The sequence below is a fragment of the Lacerta agilis genome, chromosome 2 (assembly GCF_009819535.1).
Source record: "Lacerta agilis isolate rLacAgi1 chromosome 2, rLacAgi1.pri, whole genome shotgun sequence".
NCBI classification, from domain to species: Eukaryota; Metazoa; Chordata; class Lepidosauria; order Squamata; family Lacertidae; genus Lacerta; species Lacerta agilis.
In genome coordinates this window covers 80,626,760-80,646,286 of record NC_046313.1, presented here as the reverse complement: position 1 = coordinate 80,646,286, position 19,527 = coordinate 80,626,760, and the positions used below count along the sequence as shown (strand labels likewise).

At 45.8% G+C, this 19,527-nt stretch overlaps 1 protein-coding gene across 1 annotated transcript in view; it reads right to left on the bottom strand.

The window, feature by feature from the left end:
* Positions 1-3,519: 3,519 nt before the first annotated feature.
* COL7A1 (collagen type VII alpha 1 chain) overlaps positions 3,520-19,527 on the bottom strand; it is a 116,570-nt gene continuing 100,562 nt past the window's right edge. The window contains exons 108-120 of the mRNA XM_033141017.1: positions 18,736-18,789; positions 18,021-18,074; positions 17,869-17,931; positions 17,569-17,631; positions 16,772-16,888; positions 16,399-16,476; positions 14,851-14,904; positions 14,337-14,385; positions 12,386-12,418; positions 10,450-10,545; positions 9,113-9,232; positions 7,066-7,245; positions 3,520-6,617 (exon numbers count right to left, since the gene is read on the bottom strand). Of these exons, the coding sequence (XP_032996908.1) occupies positions 7,076-7,245; positions 9,113-9,232; positions 10,450-10,545; positions 12,386-12,418; positions 14,337-14,385; positions 14,851-14,904; positions 16,399-16,476; positions 16,772-16,888; positions 17,569-17,631; positions 17,869-17,931; positions 18,021-18,074; positions 18,736-18,789 (951 nt within the window). The 3' untranslated portion in view covers positions 3,520-6,617; positions 7,066-7,075. The remainder of the gene's footprint in view (positions 6,618-7,065; positions 7,246-9,112; positions 9,233-10,449; positions 10,546-12,385; positions 12,419-14,336; positions 14,386-14,850; positions 14,905-16,398; positions 16,477-16,771; positions 16,889-17,568; positions 17,632-17,868; positions 17,932-18,020; positions 18,075-18,735; positions 18,790-19,527) is intronic.

The window sequence follows — 19,527 nt, the reverse complement described above, 5'->3', positions numbered from 1 at the left end:
GGAAAATGCATATTGAATTGTCACAATATTTTTCAGTCTTATATGAGTTCTATATACAATCCAAACCAGGATGGCATCTTAACCAGAAACCTGGGAATTGGGGCTGATGTCAAAGTCAGTCTTTATATCCAGGAAACTCTGGAAGCCTGTTTAATACGCAGGGAATAATTTCAGCTTCCTTTACTTCAGGGGTAAAGATGTCTGTTGGACTCCCCAATTCCCCATCAGCCCCCAAACAACATGGTCAGAGATCTAGAATGACAGAGGAGTCATAATCCAAGAATATCTGGAAGTCTACAGAGTCCCCCCTATCCCTACTTTCTTTAGCTACTCTACTGCAAGCATAAATTCTGTTCGAAAGTACAAAACCAAGCACAACAGGCAACCTCTGTGTGGGTGTGCATGCGTGTGGGTGTACATCCATTGTCTCAAAGCCCAAGGTAATACACATTTCAATCAAAATGTTTGTTTTGTATATATATAAAAAAGCAATAACACCACTGAATACCTTATTTAGCTGTACTCTAGCTGCCCATACGATACAGTGCAAACTAGGACACTTCAACTTTGGATGCAGTTGTGTGTGTGTTTTTTTAAAGCCCAATGTCCATAGTGTCCAGTTACATCAAGGGTGGGTGGGAGGCATGACCTTACAGCTTTTTCTGATGTCTACCTCTACACACATATGCTTTTCATTTATTGTGGTTTATTGATCATATTGCAGCAGGGAAGGCAGGAAAAACTACTTTACAGGGGATAGTGCCTCACTGCATTGGTGTAGTGCTGATGAGATGAAAGGAACGATGAGACTAATGGAGTTTTGTCGTCAGGTTAAGAAGCCCTAAGTAAGAGCTGTATCAGAACATCTATTTTCCATGCCAAGCCTCAGCTGATGCCCTCACCACTACTAGCCATGATGGCTATTTTCTCCCTCCACTGTTGGAGCCAGTAGGCCTCTGAATGCCAGCTGCTGTGAATTGAAAGGGGAGATTGCTATCATGCTCTGGTCCTCCTCGTGGGTATCCCATAGGCCTTTGGTAGGCCAGTGCTATGCTGGTCTAGATGGGTTTTTAGATTGATCTAGCAGTTCTCTCATTCTGTTCACTGCAACTGGTAGACAAGAGCATGTGCTGGTGCCCATTTGAGCCGAATCCATTGCTCTGCTCCCAAATTCATGGCTGCTTTGACCTTCAAGAGTAGCAGCACAAGTGACAGTTATGGTTTGTTGCTTTCTGCTATCCACAGCCATTAGGGGAGGAAAGCAGGGAATCAGGTTAGCCTTTCATAATTGAAATAGTCTTACTGACACATGGACAGCTAAGAATAAAGTTTAGACAAAAGGGATTGGCTGTACAGTGCCTCTAAAGCCACAATGGCCAGTGCCACTCACAATGCGTGAGCCATTGTGATGTAATGGAGTGTTGAGGCTTGAGTCAAATTGCACACTTGGAGACAGTTATGCTTCTGAACACCAGTTGCCAGAAAGCCACAGGAGGGGAGAGTGCTCTTGTGCATAGGTCCTGTTTGCAGGTTTCCTGCAGGTATTTGGTTGACCACTGTGAGAACAGGATGCTGGACTAGATGGGACATTGGCCTGATCCAGCAGGCTCTTCTTATGTTACAGCTTAAGACAACACATAACTGCGTGAGGCAAAGGAAATGGTGGTCTACCTGCACCTCCCAACTGCACTGCACATGCAGAAACCAACCAGACTGTAAGTTGATTCTTTAGTACTGACGATGGGACAGGGTCCTACAACACAACAGAAGGTAGCAGGCTACTTTAAGGTGGTGTGGCTAATCTTGTGATTACTGTGGAAGACCCAAGGAGCAGCATACCAAGGGTCTTGGGTAGGATGCAGGACTCAGGTGGTGGGTTTCAAATTAAAAATAAAATGATCTTGGTGAAAAACATGACAGAGGAATATAAAAAGGACTTACAACGAACTACGGAATTATCTATAGGGGAAAAAATTAAAGACTTAGGTTCATGGTTGACAGCTAAGAACACAAATATTTAAGAGACATTTATATAACTACTTGGAAAGAAATAATTTAGAGATTTGGGGAAGGGTGAACTTATCGCTATGGGGAAGGATTTCTGTAATAAAAATGAATGTATTGCCAAGAATGTTACCGGTATTTTTATTTCAGTCGGTACACCACCCAAATCTTCCATCAAGATGCAGAGGGGAAAGTGAATGAGGACCCTTGGGATGGGAATACAGAGAAGTGGTTCCCTTTCGCAGTGTTTCTGAGGAGATTAGATCTTCAGAACCAGCTTCAGGTGGAGGCTGATTTCTTGTGGGATTAGAGGTAGGTGATTTGTCCTGTTGTGGGTTCTAACGAAACAGCTGACGAACACACTTGACTGAATGAGGTAAAACAAACTTTTATTCATTTACTGCATTTGGATTTTGCACCATACATCATAATTAGAGGCATCTTACAAAAAGAAGAAACAACAGTTATTTTTGCATCTATATTCTGCAGTCAGCATTTTGGGAATAAAATAGTGAATGATGGCAGCAAAGATCATATGTACACCAAGGGGGTGGTGCTCTTTGACCAAAATGCCTCTTTCTTTCTTTCTTTCTTTCTTTCTTTCTTTCTTTCTTTCTCTGCAGACACACTGGACAGAGGACAAAAAGCAAGGTCTATGTTGAGTTCCTCCATACAGTTCATCCAGTGGTCTAGCTAGGTACAGTCAGGATAGAATGGCTGTTTTTTTGACAGCCTGAATGACTAAGCAGTGAGATTCATATACCGGGTCTATGAAAGGCATAGCTGTCAACTTTTCCCTTTTCTTGCGAGGAATCCTATTTGGAATAAAAAAAGGGAAAAGCTGACAGCTATGATGAAAGGTCATGTTGGAATACCCTTGTTAGTCTTTTAAGGTGCCATGGAACTCTTTGTTGTTTCTATAAAAGTATAAACTTGGCTACTCTTCTGGAATTTGCAAGGTACTGATAGTATAGATGAAGAGCTTTGGTGCAATAGTAGAGCACATGATTTCTTTGCAGGGTTGAACCCCTGCCATCTTTCGTTAAAATGGTCAGGTTCCTATGTTCATGCTTTTTCCATGATGGAGACAATGAACACTAGATAGCAGATAGCTGGTTCTTTCTCATGTAATTTTACATTGACAGTGACTTTCCCTTTGTTCAAAGGAACACAGAGCTGGAAATAACCTAAGGCACAGGTAGACAACACAGTGCCCTCCAGAAGTTGTGGACTACAATTCCCATCAGTCCCGGTTAGCATGGCCAACAGTCAAGGTTGACAGAGCTGTAGTTCACAGCATCTGAGGTGGGGCATCAGGTTGGCTACAGTAAACCTATGGTAGTCTAGTCGAAGCCATCATGTCCAAAGTCAGCAACATCAAACTACCAACCTCAGGCAGATAAACTACTGTAATATAGGTAGTCAACTGTGTCCTATGGACAGGAGGGTTCAAAATGACCATTTCTAGGTGATGCCATCAGAAACTCTCCCACAGATCCCAGTACTAAAATATTACCTGAGTCACCTGTTGCACTTAATTGCTGTGCTTGTTATGATCTGCTTCTCTGATTTTAGGAGGCCATCTTTACAACTGATTGCATTTGCATACCAGAAATACAAAAGACAAGCAACATCTCTTCATGGACTGGGAAAGGGCTGGGATTATTGTCAGAGTCCCTCTGGATTAAAGAGTCTCTCTGGAGCTAGCAAGCAGAATTACAATTTGGTGGCATCACGCCTGATGTTCTGCAAACTCAAGAGAGCTCAACAGGAAAATGGTAGCCTTAACTATGAAGTACCACTCTAATAAACCAGTGGGTTTGGCTACCACCTTAAAACTTTCACAGGTTCTAGTGAAATCCAACAGGAATTAAGACAACAATCCACCAGTTAAGTGTGCTTAAGCCAATTGATTTCGAATGGTGTGCATATGTGGTTAGGTACTGTGTACTTGATCCAGGGGACATAGGCATGCCCAATGGTCTCTGGATAGTGCCCAAAAGGTGGAAGTAAATTCCATTAAAAAGTAAAGGTACTTCTACAAACACATTTAAGATTGGGGTGTTTTAATAGCCACCCTTCAAAGGCAACAACCCACAACTTGTTTACTCCAGACCAGACCCAGTGGGTTATAAATTGCTGCTTTCCTATATACATGATGACTAAATAATTACTGTAATAGCACCAGATAGTATCCACAAGGACATCAGTGGGAAACATTATCAGAGGCAATACACCTCTGAACATCGGTTGCTGGGAATCGCAAGTGGCGAAAGCAGTGTTGTGGCTCAGGTCCTGCTTGCAGGCTTCATACAAGCATCTGGTTGGCTACTGTGAGAACAGGAATGCTGGACTCGATGGGCCATGGGCCTGATCCAGAAGGTCTCTTCTTATGTTCTTCACATGCCATATGTTTGTGTATTTAGCTGTTTCCCTATTTTCTTTAAAGGTATTTTTAAAAAACAGCCGCTTTGTCTGAATCTGCACTGATCGTAAGATCACACAGGATGCCAAAGAGTGAGGAGGTAAAGAGAGAAGCAGGACTGAGCAGAGAGGAGATAGCAAGCTTAGTTGTTGGGAAAAGGTGATAACAAAAAGACAAGGTTGAAATGCACATGATTGCCAAGCTTTTTAAAATGCCCTGTAGTGGTAGCAACATAATAACAGCATAGCACCATTCTCAGCATTTCACTGATTATTTCCATAATATTGTTCAGCAGGTAAAACATAAAAAACAAGTGTTTCATACAGAATCCCCTCATACAAAATACATGTGCTCTGATTTTTGTTTGGAATCTTCCAAAATGCTATTGTTTATTGGAGACTATTGCTTGTTGTTCAGGATTAAGGTGAAACTTCTTCAAATGAATTCCTTTTTTTAAGAGTGATATTTACACAGGAGGGTGTTTCCCCATAGGTTCTGACAAAAAAAATATGTTTACAACCACAACAGTATTTTAGAAGGTTTGGGGGCAAAAAAAACACACATCAATTATACCTTTTGGTGGGATCTGAATTGGTTGAGTAACTACCTCGGAAAGAGATAACTGAAAATGTTGGCTTAATGTGCAGCAACGCTGAAAAAAACATTGCTAAGTATATTTGCAATTTCTTTCCTAATAATTCCTGTCAGTTTCATCGTGCTTTTATTTAAATCTGTGGCACAGCCACATTTGGAAGACTGCTTACTACTATTCTGGTTGCCCAATCTCAAAAAGAATAGAATAGCATTAGAAAAGGGATGGGAAAGAACAATCAAAGTGATCAAGGCACTGAACAGCTTCACCTATAAGAAAAGGTTTAGCATTTGACTCTTGTTTAGAAATCGAGCCATTTAAAGGAGAACATGATGGTTTATAAAATCAGCAGTGTTGTTTAAAATATGATGAAATACTATGACGTTCAGAACAATCTGTAGGTTCAGAATGGAAAAAAGGAAGCCCCTTTTGCCACAATGCAGTTAACATATGGAATTCACTGCCACTGGATGTGAGAAGGGCCGGACAAATTCAGTGAATGGGTCTATTAATGGCTATTAATCACAATAGCTAAATGGAACCACCATTGCCATTGGCACCGCTGAACAAATAATTTGCCTGGGAACTCAGGTTCCATTCTTTTCAATTCCCTGTTTTTCATGGAGGTGATATCTCTAGGGGTTTTGGTAAGATTGGACTTCATCTACTTTGCATATGATTTCTTGTATGGTTACTTTGCCCAAAGCAGATTTAAAGCCTAGAGCCGAAAAACGAAGAGGTGTACCTACACTGCAGGCATTGGAAGATTCTGAGAGAGAAAGAGGGAAAGCTAATTAGAAGATTCTTCCTCCTGGTCAGGTCCTTAAGAAACACCCTATTAATCCATCCCAAGTGACAAACTCTCCTACCAGATTTGCAGATGTAGCAAATCATCTCATTTGACAAGCTGGGATGGGTGGGGGTCAAGAGTTGCAGAAACAAACCCTTTGGAGCGTCACTAGAACTGCAGCTTTGGTAATGCATCATTGGACTTCTGAATTCAGATACTCATAGCACTTCTTATTGCAACAGAAAGGGCATTTTGGCTCCCCCCAGTACAGGGGAGCAAGAGGAAAAGCTCATAAAGGATGCAAACCTGAATTGAGAGAATCAGTTTGGTCTGGCTATATAATACATTCCATGTGTCATCAGTCGGCCAGCATCAAATAAGTTAAGAGAGCTCTAATTAAAATATGTCTTTTCTTTTTCTTTTTATATTATATATAAAAGAGGTTATGCATATGTTTTTCATTTGATAAAAATTTCACCTTAATTTAAAAAATAAATCAAGAGCAACCAAAATACTTTTTTAAAAAAAGAATAGCACCGTTTCTCTGCTCCAGCTGAAGCAGCCCACACATACACATACAAAATACACACACACAAACACGCGTAACTGTGCTGCAGGCAGTAGAAATGGCTGCAAGATGAGTCTCAGACCAAATGTACTCTGTGGGTGTAACTCTAAGACCTTTTGCAGGATAAGAATAGTTTGGGAGCCTCAGGAGCCGGAACTCTTCTTTTGGTCAGTTCTCCCAGAATCCAAAACCCACTTCAGAGTTTATACACGTCTGTTCTGATCCAATGTGTTGCCACCTACCAAAAGAGGGGGGGGGAGAGAGAGAACCCAATCAATTTTTGAAAACATTATTTAAAACTGATCCTGCTTTCAACATGTTGGTTCAGGACAGACTTCCCAAACCAGGGTGGAATCTACACACATATAAAAACCATTCTGAAAATGCTTTTTAAAAAAGCGTTTTGAAAAAAAAGACATTGAATTTTCCATAAGGCTCGCCATCGCCATCTAGTGTCACATTGTATATTGTACTTAAAACACACATTAAAAAAGGTTTTATTTGCAGCTGTATAGCTGAGTCCCAGGTGTCCCCCAGATGCTGTTGGGCTACAACTCCCATCACCTGAGGCTGATGTGAGCTGTAGTCCAATAGCGTCTAGAGGGCACAGTGTTGAGGAAAGATGCTTCAGGAATTGCTAAAAGATGGAGAAGCGGCTCCCAGGCCCCTCTTTGAACCAATCTTACCTGCAGCAGCCTATGACTTGCACTGAAGCTCACAGTCCTCCTTGGAATGGAAACGGTTGCTATTCCCCCTGCAACCGCTGTAGATGAAGGGCCGGCACTCTGACACTCTTTGGTTATAGTACCACCTTAATGTGTATTTGCTGCAGTCTCCCTCGTCCAGGGGCAAGGAGCATGGCTCAGCTGGAAGGCAGGGAGAAGAAACAAACCTATACATTAGATTTCCTAGGGCTTAAGCATCCGCTCCCAGGTGTTACACTGAGAAGAACCTCAACAGAAATCACTGCACACCTTCTAGCGTGCCTAAGACAGTGCCAGAGTAGGACAGAAAAGAGCCACACAGGGTTGGTAGTTAACACATCAGCAGGTTATGCTAGGATGTTGTCATTCACGTACTTCAGCCTACAGATTTCCTTCTAACTTCCGTCACCTCACAAGGAGCTAAGTTTACTCATCCACAGTATAGACATAAGTATCTGGGAGGACCGGGGCTTATACTGGAAACATGCAGCTGTGGACACATGTCATTATTTTTATTTCCAGAAGTTCAAGCAACATGCCCTCCAAGTGCCATCACAACTAGATTGGAGTTCTGCTTCTAACAGGAGTCTGAGGACTGGCCCTGCCAGAAAATGCCACCTCTACAAAGAACACCAGGCCACCTCAGGATCCAAGCGGAGCAGAGCCATATTCAGCCTGCCGATATTCCCACCATCTTGGTTGGCCCTGATGGTAATGGTGCAGGTGGTGGTTTTGGGGACTGGCAGGGCGCAAACAGCCCACAGTCCCCATGTTCCTTATCTTGGCCCAGATAACCTGCTTTTTTACAATTTATAACACCAGATGCGGGTGGAGCAAATGGCTCGTTATTCATTCCAAGAGGATGGAAGGAAAGGAGATGACAGCTCCTTTGAGAGAAAGGTCACGAGGCAGGTCTGCTGCTTACCTTCCTCAGAGGGAGCTCTCTTTTGCCGTTCATGCTTGGAAGCTGCCCTGGGGCTCAGTACCTCTACAAACAGGGAGCAGAGTACTGGTTTAAGAAGTCATGGCCACAGGAGAAGCTTCTAGTGTCTGTATCGAGCTTCTCCCCATCCTCCCTACCACCCCAGGACGGGAAGAAGGAATGGGATGTCGAGGGCATGAAAGGTGTTTCAGGAGGCCCAGAATTTATTTCTGGTCAAAAACAAAACCCAGAGCAAAAGGAGATCACACTGTAGCACCATCTTATCTACACACACAATAAAACAAAAAAGGAAAGTGAACTGTAGCCATTATATCATCCAAGACTCACTATTCCCATGCCCCTACAGATTAAAGATCAAAAGTGGGGGGAAACTGGACCTTGTGTACCATGGACAGAGTTTGCACAGTGCAAAAATTTAAAAATCCTTGAGACTTGCAAGGAAAAGAAGTATGGGAGTAAAAGAACAGGCCTAACTACTGGCTTCCAAAGGAGTCTTTTTTTATTAATCCACTACACTCCTTCTGTTAGAAAACTCTGGTCAGTGATATGTCAGCCCAAGAGGCAACTTTAAGATCTACCAACCTTGCAGGGGCTAGTTCATTTGTGGAGGGTGTTACTTATCAAAATGAGTAACGTGTTTGCTGGATACTGAAGGTTCTTTCTATTCTCAATCAGGGCATGGAATCTTCCTTGCTTACTTGTGATCTCTACTTTGTTGCTTACCACAGGCGGGAGGCAGGGCAACCAAAGCTCTCCATCTTTCAAAGCCCATTTGTCCTATGGCCAAGGAAAGTGACTTCTCCACCTAGCTGCTTTTTAATTACAATATTACTTGCCAAGGCTGCCAACTAGCGGTCATGGAGGAGTATGCAGCAACAGTAACTGCAGTGGTTTTCTAATCAATATAATACTGTATATGCTATAGGGCAGGGGATACCCAAAGCCAGTTTCACACAGATTCCCACAGATTACCAATCACTTTCATTGGGCTTCAGTAGGAGCCAAGTGTGCCAGCCTGCTGCTACTCCCACCCAAGGGGCAACTGCAGGAGAGCATGTCCCAATTCCATCAAACAATGGAGCTCACCATCCCTCAGCATAGGGCTCTCTGTCCCATCTGCTCCCAGGCCCTCTTCATAGTCCTCCTCTGTGTAGATGTACTCATACTCAGGGTCATCTACGTTCACTACGTGTCGTGTCTGGCTCCCTACAAAACAGGAACGGCTGCTTCAGAAGGAATCCAAGAATGATGAGGAATGGATGGCAAGGGAGGAAGAACAAATGGGTAGGTCTCATCCTGAGCATGCTTAAGAACATAAGAAGAGCCTGCTGGATCAGGCCAATGGCCCATCGAGTCTGGCATCCTGTTCTTACAGTGGCCAACCACATGACTGTGGGAAACTAGCAAGCAGGATTCGAGCACAAGAGCAGTCTCTCCTCCTGTGGTTTCCAGAAACTGGTATTCAGAAGCATTGCTGCCTCCGACTGTGGAAGCAGAGCTCTTGCTCCAGACAAACCAGGAATTGTATCCAAAGTCTGTCTTGGTTTACCACCCATGGTTGGTCTGGGGGAGACAAACCAAAAGCTCGGGTTTGGATGTAATGCTAAGCCAACCCATGATTTAGCCCCGGTAGCATGGTAACTTGCGCATTTGCTTGTTCACAGCAAACCATAGTTTGGCTTAGTTTTATGCATGAAATGAAGAATTGTTACATAGCTTGCTGTTGATCTATGCCATATCGGTTTATTGCCCCAAAGACAAGCCCCACAGTATAAGGACATAGCAACTTTATGTATTTTGGGTAATCAAATGGCAACTTTCCAGCAAAGGGTACCTTTAGGCAACTTCCGTAGCTGGCATATTCTGTAGCCATGGGTCCTTTCACGGTCTGTCACCATGAGAAGGATCTGCCAGTACTTCTGTCCTTATTACCGCCCTAAATGCAATATTATCAATTCCATCTATGTTTATCTGTTGTAGCAAAGCCAACAAAAAGGACTGCTAGTCTTTAACAAGTTTATTACGGCACAAGCTTTTTGCTGGCTAGACTGCACTTTGTCAGATAAAGAAAGCTGAATTGTCCTCAGTTGACAAATGGATAAGCTAAGGAGACCATACATTTGACAATGAGGGCTGCTCTGGTCTGCAAAACTATATGCTGCAATGAATGTGTCAAGTCTTCAACATCCCCATAGGATGTTTTGCTATTTTCACTTTATTACGTTCGTTATGCAGAAATGGCCCTGCCCTCAAAAGATCCAAGCATATCACCGAACCCTGCCTTTGAAACAGCTTGCATTTTCCTGGGGCTGGCATTATAAGGGAAGCGAAAAGGCAAGGAAAGGGGAGGCTGGTGGCAGAACCTCTGCGCATGCTAGCAGAGGTGATGCTGGGCACACGAAACAGCAAGAGACAAGACTCACCTTCCTCTTCCTCAGCGTGGGACAACTTAAGCACAGGGACTATTTGAGCATTGACAGATGGGAACGGTTGGGTGGATGGATAGTTGGGGAGGAGACCTGGGAGGGGCAAGGTCACAACACAAACATCAACAAGCACGTAAGAGTGACTGACAAGCTGTACTACCTCCCACCCCAGACATGAAACACAGGCCCTCACCCACCCCACAGCCAGAGTTCAAGAGCCGCACCCGGTGTTGCCCTCTTCCACAAAAGTCGGCCATGAAACACATCAGACAGGGAGAACCCTGACATAAGGTTTGCATGATGGGCCGACTGTAACAGAGAGAACGTTCTGTCCCCAGCAGCCCAATCCAATGGCATTTCCAATTCAGCCAGGCCTTTCCTCCTGTAGTGGCAGAGGACCCTTCTGCAAAGCAGACCAGAGTCTGCACGGCTGAACTGTGTCCCAGTTTTGCATGCTGGAAGCGGGACTGTGCCCTTGAGCCCTGGCACATTTGGGTGGATCAACGTTTCAGCACTACACAACAACACACGGAAAGCTTCTACTAGCAAAACAGAAAGTATATGCCAGGGAGGCGAATAAGAACAGCACTGGCTGCTCCCAGGTATGCAGCATTTATCTGTGAGATATTCGGAGGAGGTGAATTCCATGCACAAACTTAAAGGCAGGTGGGAGCCCTGAGAAGTCCCTCGAGTCCTCCCTCTGGAAATCCAATTCTGACTACAAGCTCCTGAGCACAGGTGACTGAGGGGTGTTGCCCTGCTTCAGAGCCTCCCACCCCTGATGCCGGCACTTCTGGGGATGCTTTTTATATGCATGCTATTGAGACTCCCTGTGCTGTTGAGATCCTCATGGTCTCCCACTGCCCTTCCAAAATTCTTCCTCTGCTCGTACAGTGGTACCTTGGGTTACGTACCTGATCCGTTCCGGGGTGCCGTTCGCACCCTGAAAAGTACGTAACCCGAGCGTCCATTTTGCGCATGCACAAAGCATGATATCGCACTTCTGCGCATGCGAACTGCGCAGAAGCGTCCGTGTGGCGAAATTCACTTCCAGGTTTGCGGTGTTCGTAACCTGAAAAAACGCAACCCGAAGCGGACGTAACCCGAGGTACCACTGTATTCCTCTGCTTCCTCTCCCCGTACACACCATTCTCCCTTGAGAACAAAGAGGAAGATAATTCGTGCTAGGTTTCCCCAAAGCTTTGCTGCTCATTTCACTATGTTCCCATTCAAGCTTCAAACTCAGCACTGTAACAGTGTAACCCATTTTCGGGTGCTGCCATTAAACAGCTTGCTAAAATGGAGGCCACTTGGAAGTTCTGCTGTGTATTGATTACAAAAAAAAAATATTTTTAAAAAATGAATATGATAGTGCTATGAAACACTCACATTACAGGTCACTGATACTTTGATATTTACAAAATATAGCTGGAAAAGAATTCTAGCGCTAATTAGTAAATTGATTAAAAACACGAATGGGGTGATAAAAACAGTGCCCATTACAAAGGATGTAGTGAGCTGATGAAGCCTGCTGCATACCTGGAAGCACAAACCATATTCATTTATCCATGATGTGCAGGATGCTGCTCTTTACCGCTGACTGGCCGGAGTAGCTGGCATGGTGGGATGGTGCTGAGGAGCCACCCTCCTGACAACAGCACTGCTGCTGCTTCCCTGGAAGGTGCTGGGGTGGGGGTGGGGGGCTAGGCAGCAGGGAGGTCAGCGCAGAGCCAATCAGATGCTCCTGGTGATGCACCCACACACCCCAAACTTGCTTCCGTTCTGCCCCACCCCATTCTGGTACAAGGCAGCAATGCAGTTGTGGAGAGGGGCAGGTCCTTGGCACAGTCCCAACCATGCCAGCCGCTCCTGCTGGCTGGGATTTTGATTACGGTAAAGAGGAAGCTGATCCAACAGAAACAAATATACTCACGTCGATCAGGAGGGGAGAACTGGCCTCCACAAGCTGAAACGAGAAATAGGCGTTTCTTTCAGTTTGGCGAAGAATTGTTCATCTGCAATGCCCTTTAAATGTTTTGGTTTTAGATTTTGAAAAATGATTTTAAAAGATTTTTGGGTGTTCAACATTTTGGACTCCCCTGCTCAGCGCCTGAGGGCCCCAGTCCTGCCACTCACCACCTGGCCTAGGGCGGGGCCTGACGGGCTCCATAAAGGACTGCTGCCGCTGGGCAGAGAGGGCTCCGTTTTTGTTTTTTTGTTTTCTTTTTAAAAATTGCAGTTATTTTTTTACTTATGTCATTTTAAACTGTGATATTAATGCTGCATTTTTAGTTTTTTGATTTTGATTTATGTGGAAATTGTTTTCCATTTGGTTGTGTATTTTTTGATGTGGTTTATTTATTGTTTATGACTTTTGTAATTATGTAAATCTTGTCATGTTGTAAGCCGCCTTGAGCATTGTTTTTAACTGTGGAAAGGCAGCATACAAATAAAATGATGATGATGATTAATTCGTCCAGGCACCCAGTTTTGGGTCTCAGCTGTCAGGCACTGAAGGCCAAACTACATGCTATGTGGAAGATTTGAAACCAACCGAAACATAGCCATGGGGAGAGGGGATGTCAATTTCTTTGGCGTAGCAGCAAGGGGGAGGAAGCGGAATTTAACCCTTTTAGCGCCTGCCTCTCCCCCCCCCCCCGTGGAACTTATTCCCCCGCAAAAAAACTGGAGGTGGATTCTGACTGAGACAACAGCACTTGAGGGCAGTGTTGAACACCCCACAACCCTCATGCCTGCTGCATCTCTCTCACCTACCCACAACTGCTGTTCAATTAAAAAAAGAAGGCACCAGCTGATAATCCAGTCCCAGAGCTTTTGCACGACAAGTATAGTTTGGCTCAGACAGAACACTCCCAAAGGGACAGCCTGAGAAATACATGGGTACCTATCACCATGGAACAAGTATGTTTCAGGCCCAGTTAGGGTACTTGTGAAGCTAGGAGCAGTGGCGGAGTAAGGCTCCGCGGTACCCGGGGCGGCAAAGGAAACGCCCCGGGGGCGGGGCGCCGTGACATCACATTGTGACGTCATGACGCTCCGCCCCCAGGGCGGTTCCGGGGGTGCCGGCGCCGCTTCTGCAGCCCTCTTTTAAGCCGAAGAGCTCGCTTTTAAGCTCTCCGGCTCAAAAGGAGGCTGTGGAAGCGGCGATCCGATGACAGAGTGCGCCTCCGTCGTCGGGCCGTGCGCTGCCGCTCCCAGGGTGACGGAGGGAGCGGCAGCGCATGGGAATGGTGGGAGGGGCTGCCTCTTGTCCCCCCCCACGTGCCGCCGTTCGCTCCGTTGCCCCAGGAGCAGCAGCACCGCACACACCGTGCGCTGCTGCTCCCGGGGGGACGGAGCCAGCGGCAGCGCGTGGGGCTGACAAGCGCCGGCCCCTCCTGCCACTCCCCACACTGCCGGTCACCCCGGGAGCAGCAGCGCTGCACGGACGGGGTGCTCCCTCGGCCGTGCGCTGTTGCTCCTGGGGTGACGGAGGGAGCGGCAGCACTTGGGAATGGCGGGAGGGGCTGCCGCTTGTCACCCCCATGCGCCGCCGCTCGCTCCGGTCGCCCCGGGAGCAACAGCGCACGGCCGAGGGAGCACCCAATCCGTGCAGCGCTGCTGCTCCCGGGGTGACCGGCGTTGCCTGGGGAGTGGCGGGAGGGGCGCCGCTTGTCGCCCCCACCCGCCGCTTGTCGCCCCCACCCGCCGCTTGTGGCCCCTGTCGCCCGGGGGCGTACCGCCCCCACCGCACCCCCCTAGCGACGCCCCTGGCTAGGAGGAGAAGGGCACTCAGAAAGACAGAATAAGGTGGAAGAGCCAAGGAAGAAAACAGCAGGATGGAGGTGCAGGTGGCCAAAGGCTAGTGGCGGGTGGAGCCTTACCACAGTGCTGACTCATCTCCTGCCTGACAAACAGTCGGACCTCTTCTTCCTGCAGAAGAGACAGTGCATAGCATGATGAGTTCTATTAACCCTGCATGAATCTCCCATGCAGGGAATGTTAAGAGCGCAAACTTCTGTTGCCTAAAGACATTCCGGTGCAACAGCAGAGTCAAAATGGATGAAGCGGCAGGGAGCAAGTTTAAAGTAAGGTTACCAGATTTTTTCCCAATGTAATTGGGGACACTTTTCAATTTCAGTAGGAATGATAGGATTTTGTCAGGGGACTGATTTGTAAATCCGGGGGCTGTCCCTGGGAAACGGGGACGTCTGGTAACCTTAGTTTAAAAGAAATCAGGACCAAGAGTTTGACTGAATTTGACTTCCTGCTAAAGGAAGAAACTTGGTTGCATTGACCACCATTGGCCGCTATAGGGGTAGCAATATTGAAATGGCCATCCTATCCCAGAGTTTTTATTCAAATGTCATGCCAGAGAACTTAGGTCTCTCTCCTCACCGTCATTCCAGGATCTCCCTTCTCTCCTCGGAGGCCATCAAGCCCCGGACTTCCCTGTCAACAAAAAACAAAGGAATTCAGCAAGTTGATGACAGAAGACAATACATTATAATGCTAAGAAACTTACTCAATTTCTGGAAGATCTGCAATATAAGCTAGAGAAGGCGCTCAGTGTCAGAAGCAGGAAGCCTCTGAATACGAATTGCTGGGAATGAAGAGCAGGATGCGACTGCTACAGTGCTCATGTCCTGCTGCGAGCTGGTTGGCCATTGTGAGAAGATAACATAAGCCTTTGGCCCTTACCTAGCCCAGGTGAGCTGCACATCATTCAGAACCGATGGCCCTAATTAGCCATTTTCTGCCACCTGCTAACAGCAGCACTGCTTTCAAAAGCAAGGGGCTCTGCAAGCGCCGCCAATCAGCTGACTGCCAACCCCCGCAAGTGCTGTTCCTTTTACCTGCAAAGTCTGATTTCAAACGGTGCAGGCAAAGGAAAACATGTCACCGGACACCATCGTGATGTCAGGTGACCAACAGGGGTGCCCCTCCCCCGCCAATCTGGCATATAAGGGTGTGGGAGGTGAGGATTCCGTCAGCCAGCTAGTTTCAGATCTCTACTTCTGAGAATACAGCCTAGAGAGCAAAAGTATCCAAGGATCCTATGGCTGAAAGCCACAAAGAAAATGCATCTGGCCAGAGATTCCCTTGCTCCTTTCCCTTTCCTCCCCACTGTGCATAATATATATTTTCTTTCCTGTATCCTCCTTGCAGCTATAGCTAATGTACCCACTACAAACTCCTTCCATCCTATGGTTCTCAACTCCTCTACAGAACTTGTTCCTTTGCCTGATCCTGCCCAGTCTTGGTCTGCTCAGTGCGTGGCTCCTTCCCCAGCCTTCCTCATGATCCCTGGCAAACTTCTACACCAGGGCTCCATCAGTTGGGCATTGTTGCTGCCGTTGTCTGGAGCCTGTCGGTTCCATTTCATTGGCTTGGAGATACTAGTGTGACCAAAGTGACTACTGATCGTGAAATAGTTCTTTATGTGTTCTTTTATCTATTAAAGCACTTACAAGTTGCCACTCCAAATTAAAACTGAGGTTTCATGAAGACCTGTAGCATATATATAAAGGAGCAGCACTGTGAGAGGCTGAAATGACCTTCCTGTCAAATTGCGTTTTCTCATTTTGTCAGAGGACTTGAGGTATGATGAGGTTTCTGTTCTAGGATTGTGGCTTAAACATAGAGAGAGAGAATATGGTGGCAGATTTTAAAGCCCAGTCAGATGAAATCTCCAGTGAAATTTGGAGTGAGTGTGTGTATATTTTGTGCAGAAAGGACTTACCAGTTCCATAATCCTACAGGCCCCTGGACAACCTAGCTCAATAGCTCAAAACACTCTGCAGAGTGGCCTGTGCACCTTGGGTAAATCTGAATAACACCAAACCAGAACTGATGGAATTCCTTCACTCTTACTTTATTTCAAAGTAAATGAAGCATCCAGCCAGCTAGCCTTCTCCAAAGGGACTTACAGACATCTTTACAAACCTGCTCCCCTCTTTCTCCTGACAGACCCGGGACTCCACGGGCTCCTACAACGGACTCTCCTGGTGGCCCTCTCTCACCCTAAAATGGGGAAATCAAACACACCAAGACAATTGCTTTATTTCACTTCTTCTTCTTTAGCACTTCTTGCATTGCCTCTCCAGCTCAGATGTTATGTGGCCCTTTAAAAAGAAGAGACAGCAGGTTTGGGGGGACACAGGGCCTCCAGATCATCACTATTTTGTCGGAGGGATACAAGTGCAAAACTGGAGATTTAGATTTGCACAAATGAAGCGGATCAAAGCCCTAGTGCAACAAATCAACTTTAAAAAAAAAGCACAGACATTTTGCTTTCAGGAAAATGATGGGCATTTACCTTCTGCCCTTGAATCCCTTCTGGGCCTTTTGGGCCAATGCTGCCAGGGGGTCCAGGGGGCCCTGGTGGTCCATCACTGCCCCTGGGTCCTGGAGAGCCAATAATGCCTGCAGCACCCTATGAAATAAGGAACAGAAGATAAGAATAGGAACAGTCCTGACTTGGTATCCCTAACCTGCAAACAAAACTGATTGCCCCTTGCTTCTGCATCAGGCCAATATTATGCAATGCTGGCATGGACTAAAGTCGTTCAAATGGTAAGAGGATTTTCTCCTGCCTTCAAAAACAAAATGCACTTCACTGATAGGAGGATTCCAGTGTTATCACAGCTGCTTACAGCCCTTAACAACGGTGTTCTTGCTATCAGATGGGAAGCATTTATCAGGTGCCTAGTACACGTTGTAGTATACTGGCCCACTGTTCATTTTCATGTGATGCTAATACCATTCCTTCTCAGTTATGGAGCAATTCTTTTTGCCTTCCTCATGTGCTTGAATGAAAGTATGTCTTACCATAGTTATATGTAGACAATGTGATTCCTGTTTCACACGCCACGCTTTTTACTCAAAGGGCCTTGCAATTTTTGATGGAAGCAGCTTTGCTTAGCAATTAATGAGGTTTCACAGGTGCCCAGCAGATGCACAGAAGATGAAACGCATGTCTGAGGGCATCACATTGTGTGCCAGAGCACAGAAAAGGGACATGCAGGGATGCTCTGAAATTCTTCAGCAGTCTCGAGACTACCTTTGATCCTGATGAAAACAGAAACCTCACCACTTTCCAATGAAAGAACATACCCTGTCCCCCTTTTCTCCTTGGTCTCCTTTGGATCCCTGTTGGCCATCAAATCCTCTGTCACCCTAATAACAAAAAACAACATATTGATCAAGTATGTAACTGAAGCGGACTTTTTAGATGTGTCTGTAAGAGTAAGCATTTCATAAAGACCCACCCCCCCACACATACACACAAAAGAAAAACCAGACCCAAGAACCACCTATCCTCGGTACTTCCATCTTGCTGGGATGCAGCTGCATTATTACTGGCCATCCTCCAGCCCAATTACTGAGTCCACATAAATGTTCTCTAGTCCATACCTTGGGTCCAATGAGGCCTTCTTTCCCAGGGATTCCTGGGGTTCCAGGCAGGCCCACATCACCCTAGGAATAGAAAGCAGAAGGTAGGCTGACCTCTCCAAACACATGTCTTGCCACACACTGCTTCATTGGCATGTGCTAGGAATACTTACAGGGTCACCCTTCCTTCCAGCAAGTCCCATTCGGCCTGGCAGGCCTGGCTCTCCCTAGAAGAGACGGAGAAAGGACACAAGAGAAGGAAATGCTGGGCACCAGCATGGCAGTGAGCTCACACACTCTTCAAAGGAAGAGCGGTTGCTCTCTTGGACAGAGGTGAGCAACTTTTTTGCCCTCAAGGGCAACAAGAACTGATGGGCAGGCACAGTGGTGGGCAGGGACATAAGCACAATCACACACACACACACACCCTCCTGCTGCTGCGCTGTCACACATCTCTCTCACACAGCTGCATGTTACACACATATGCACAACGATCTCAGCTGCATCAAGATTGCTGGAGAAAGGGGAGGCTAAAGACTTGAATACCTAGTGATCCTGATGCAGCAGTGGTTGCTATCCCTGTGCTGCTGATGGCAGTGCAGGGAAAGCAATCTTTTTAATGCTGGGATCGCTGAGGAACAGGAACAGCAACCTACCCCCCTCCCCAATTGCTCAGCTGAATGGAATTTCTGTGCAGTTACACATACAGATTCTGTGCTTGCCCAAAGCAATGTTTTGAAAACTTCTAGTGCTTTAGGGGGGGGGGTGGAATCCCCTTGCACTAGCGCTAATCCTTACACTGGCATTTTTATTTATTTAAGTACCACCCAATGTGTCATAATGCAAAAAGGAAAAAAGAAAGGAACCAAGAGAAACTTTGGCACTTACTTTCTCCCCCTTATCTCCATCCTGGCCACAGGCTCCTTTCATCCCTCGGTCCCCCTACAACAGGTAGAAGAGAAATAGAATGCCACAAATGAGTCTTAAACCATTTTTATAGTACTGTTCAGTGTACACAGTTCACTGCCATTCTTTACTAAAAATTATTAGGATTTTAGAATACATCTCCTGACCCCGCCCAGACAAAACAACAGCAAGCCCATTGATGACAATAGCATGATAACCATCTGGTGAAATGGACCAGGCTGAATAATACAGAATTTCCCAAGGCCACCCAATAAGCTGCATGATTGAGGAATGATTTGAACATGGATCTCCCACATCCAACCCAAGGTTTTTACCCACTGTGCCAGGCCAGCAGGGGATGTATTCTGCCAGTATAATCCAAGGATCTTCACACCCATTTCTGATGAGCTACAGAGGCAGCTTTTACATGCAATCATTGATTACAAGATGAAGAAACTCTTATTGATAATACAAGCAGTCTTGGGTTATAAGAAGCAACAACACACCCCACAACCACCACAAAATCTGAACTTCCCCTTTGATAGTTCCCAAGTATATTAAAATACAGGTGAAACTCGAAAAATTAGAATATTGTGGAAAATTCCATTTATGTAAGCAATTGTTTTCATTAGCTACTGGAGTTTAATATATGAGATAGACTCATGACATGCAAAGCGAGATATGTCAAGCCTTTGTTTGTTATATTGGTGATGATTATGGCGTACAGCTGATGAAAACCACAAAGTTGAAATGGTTAATTTGGGGTTCTCATCA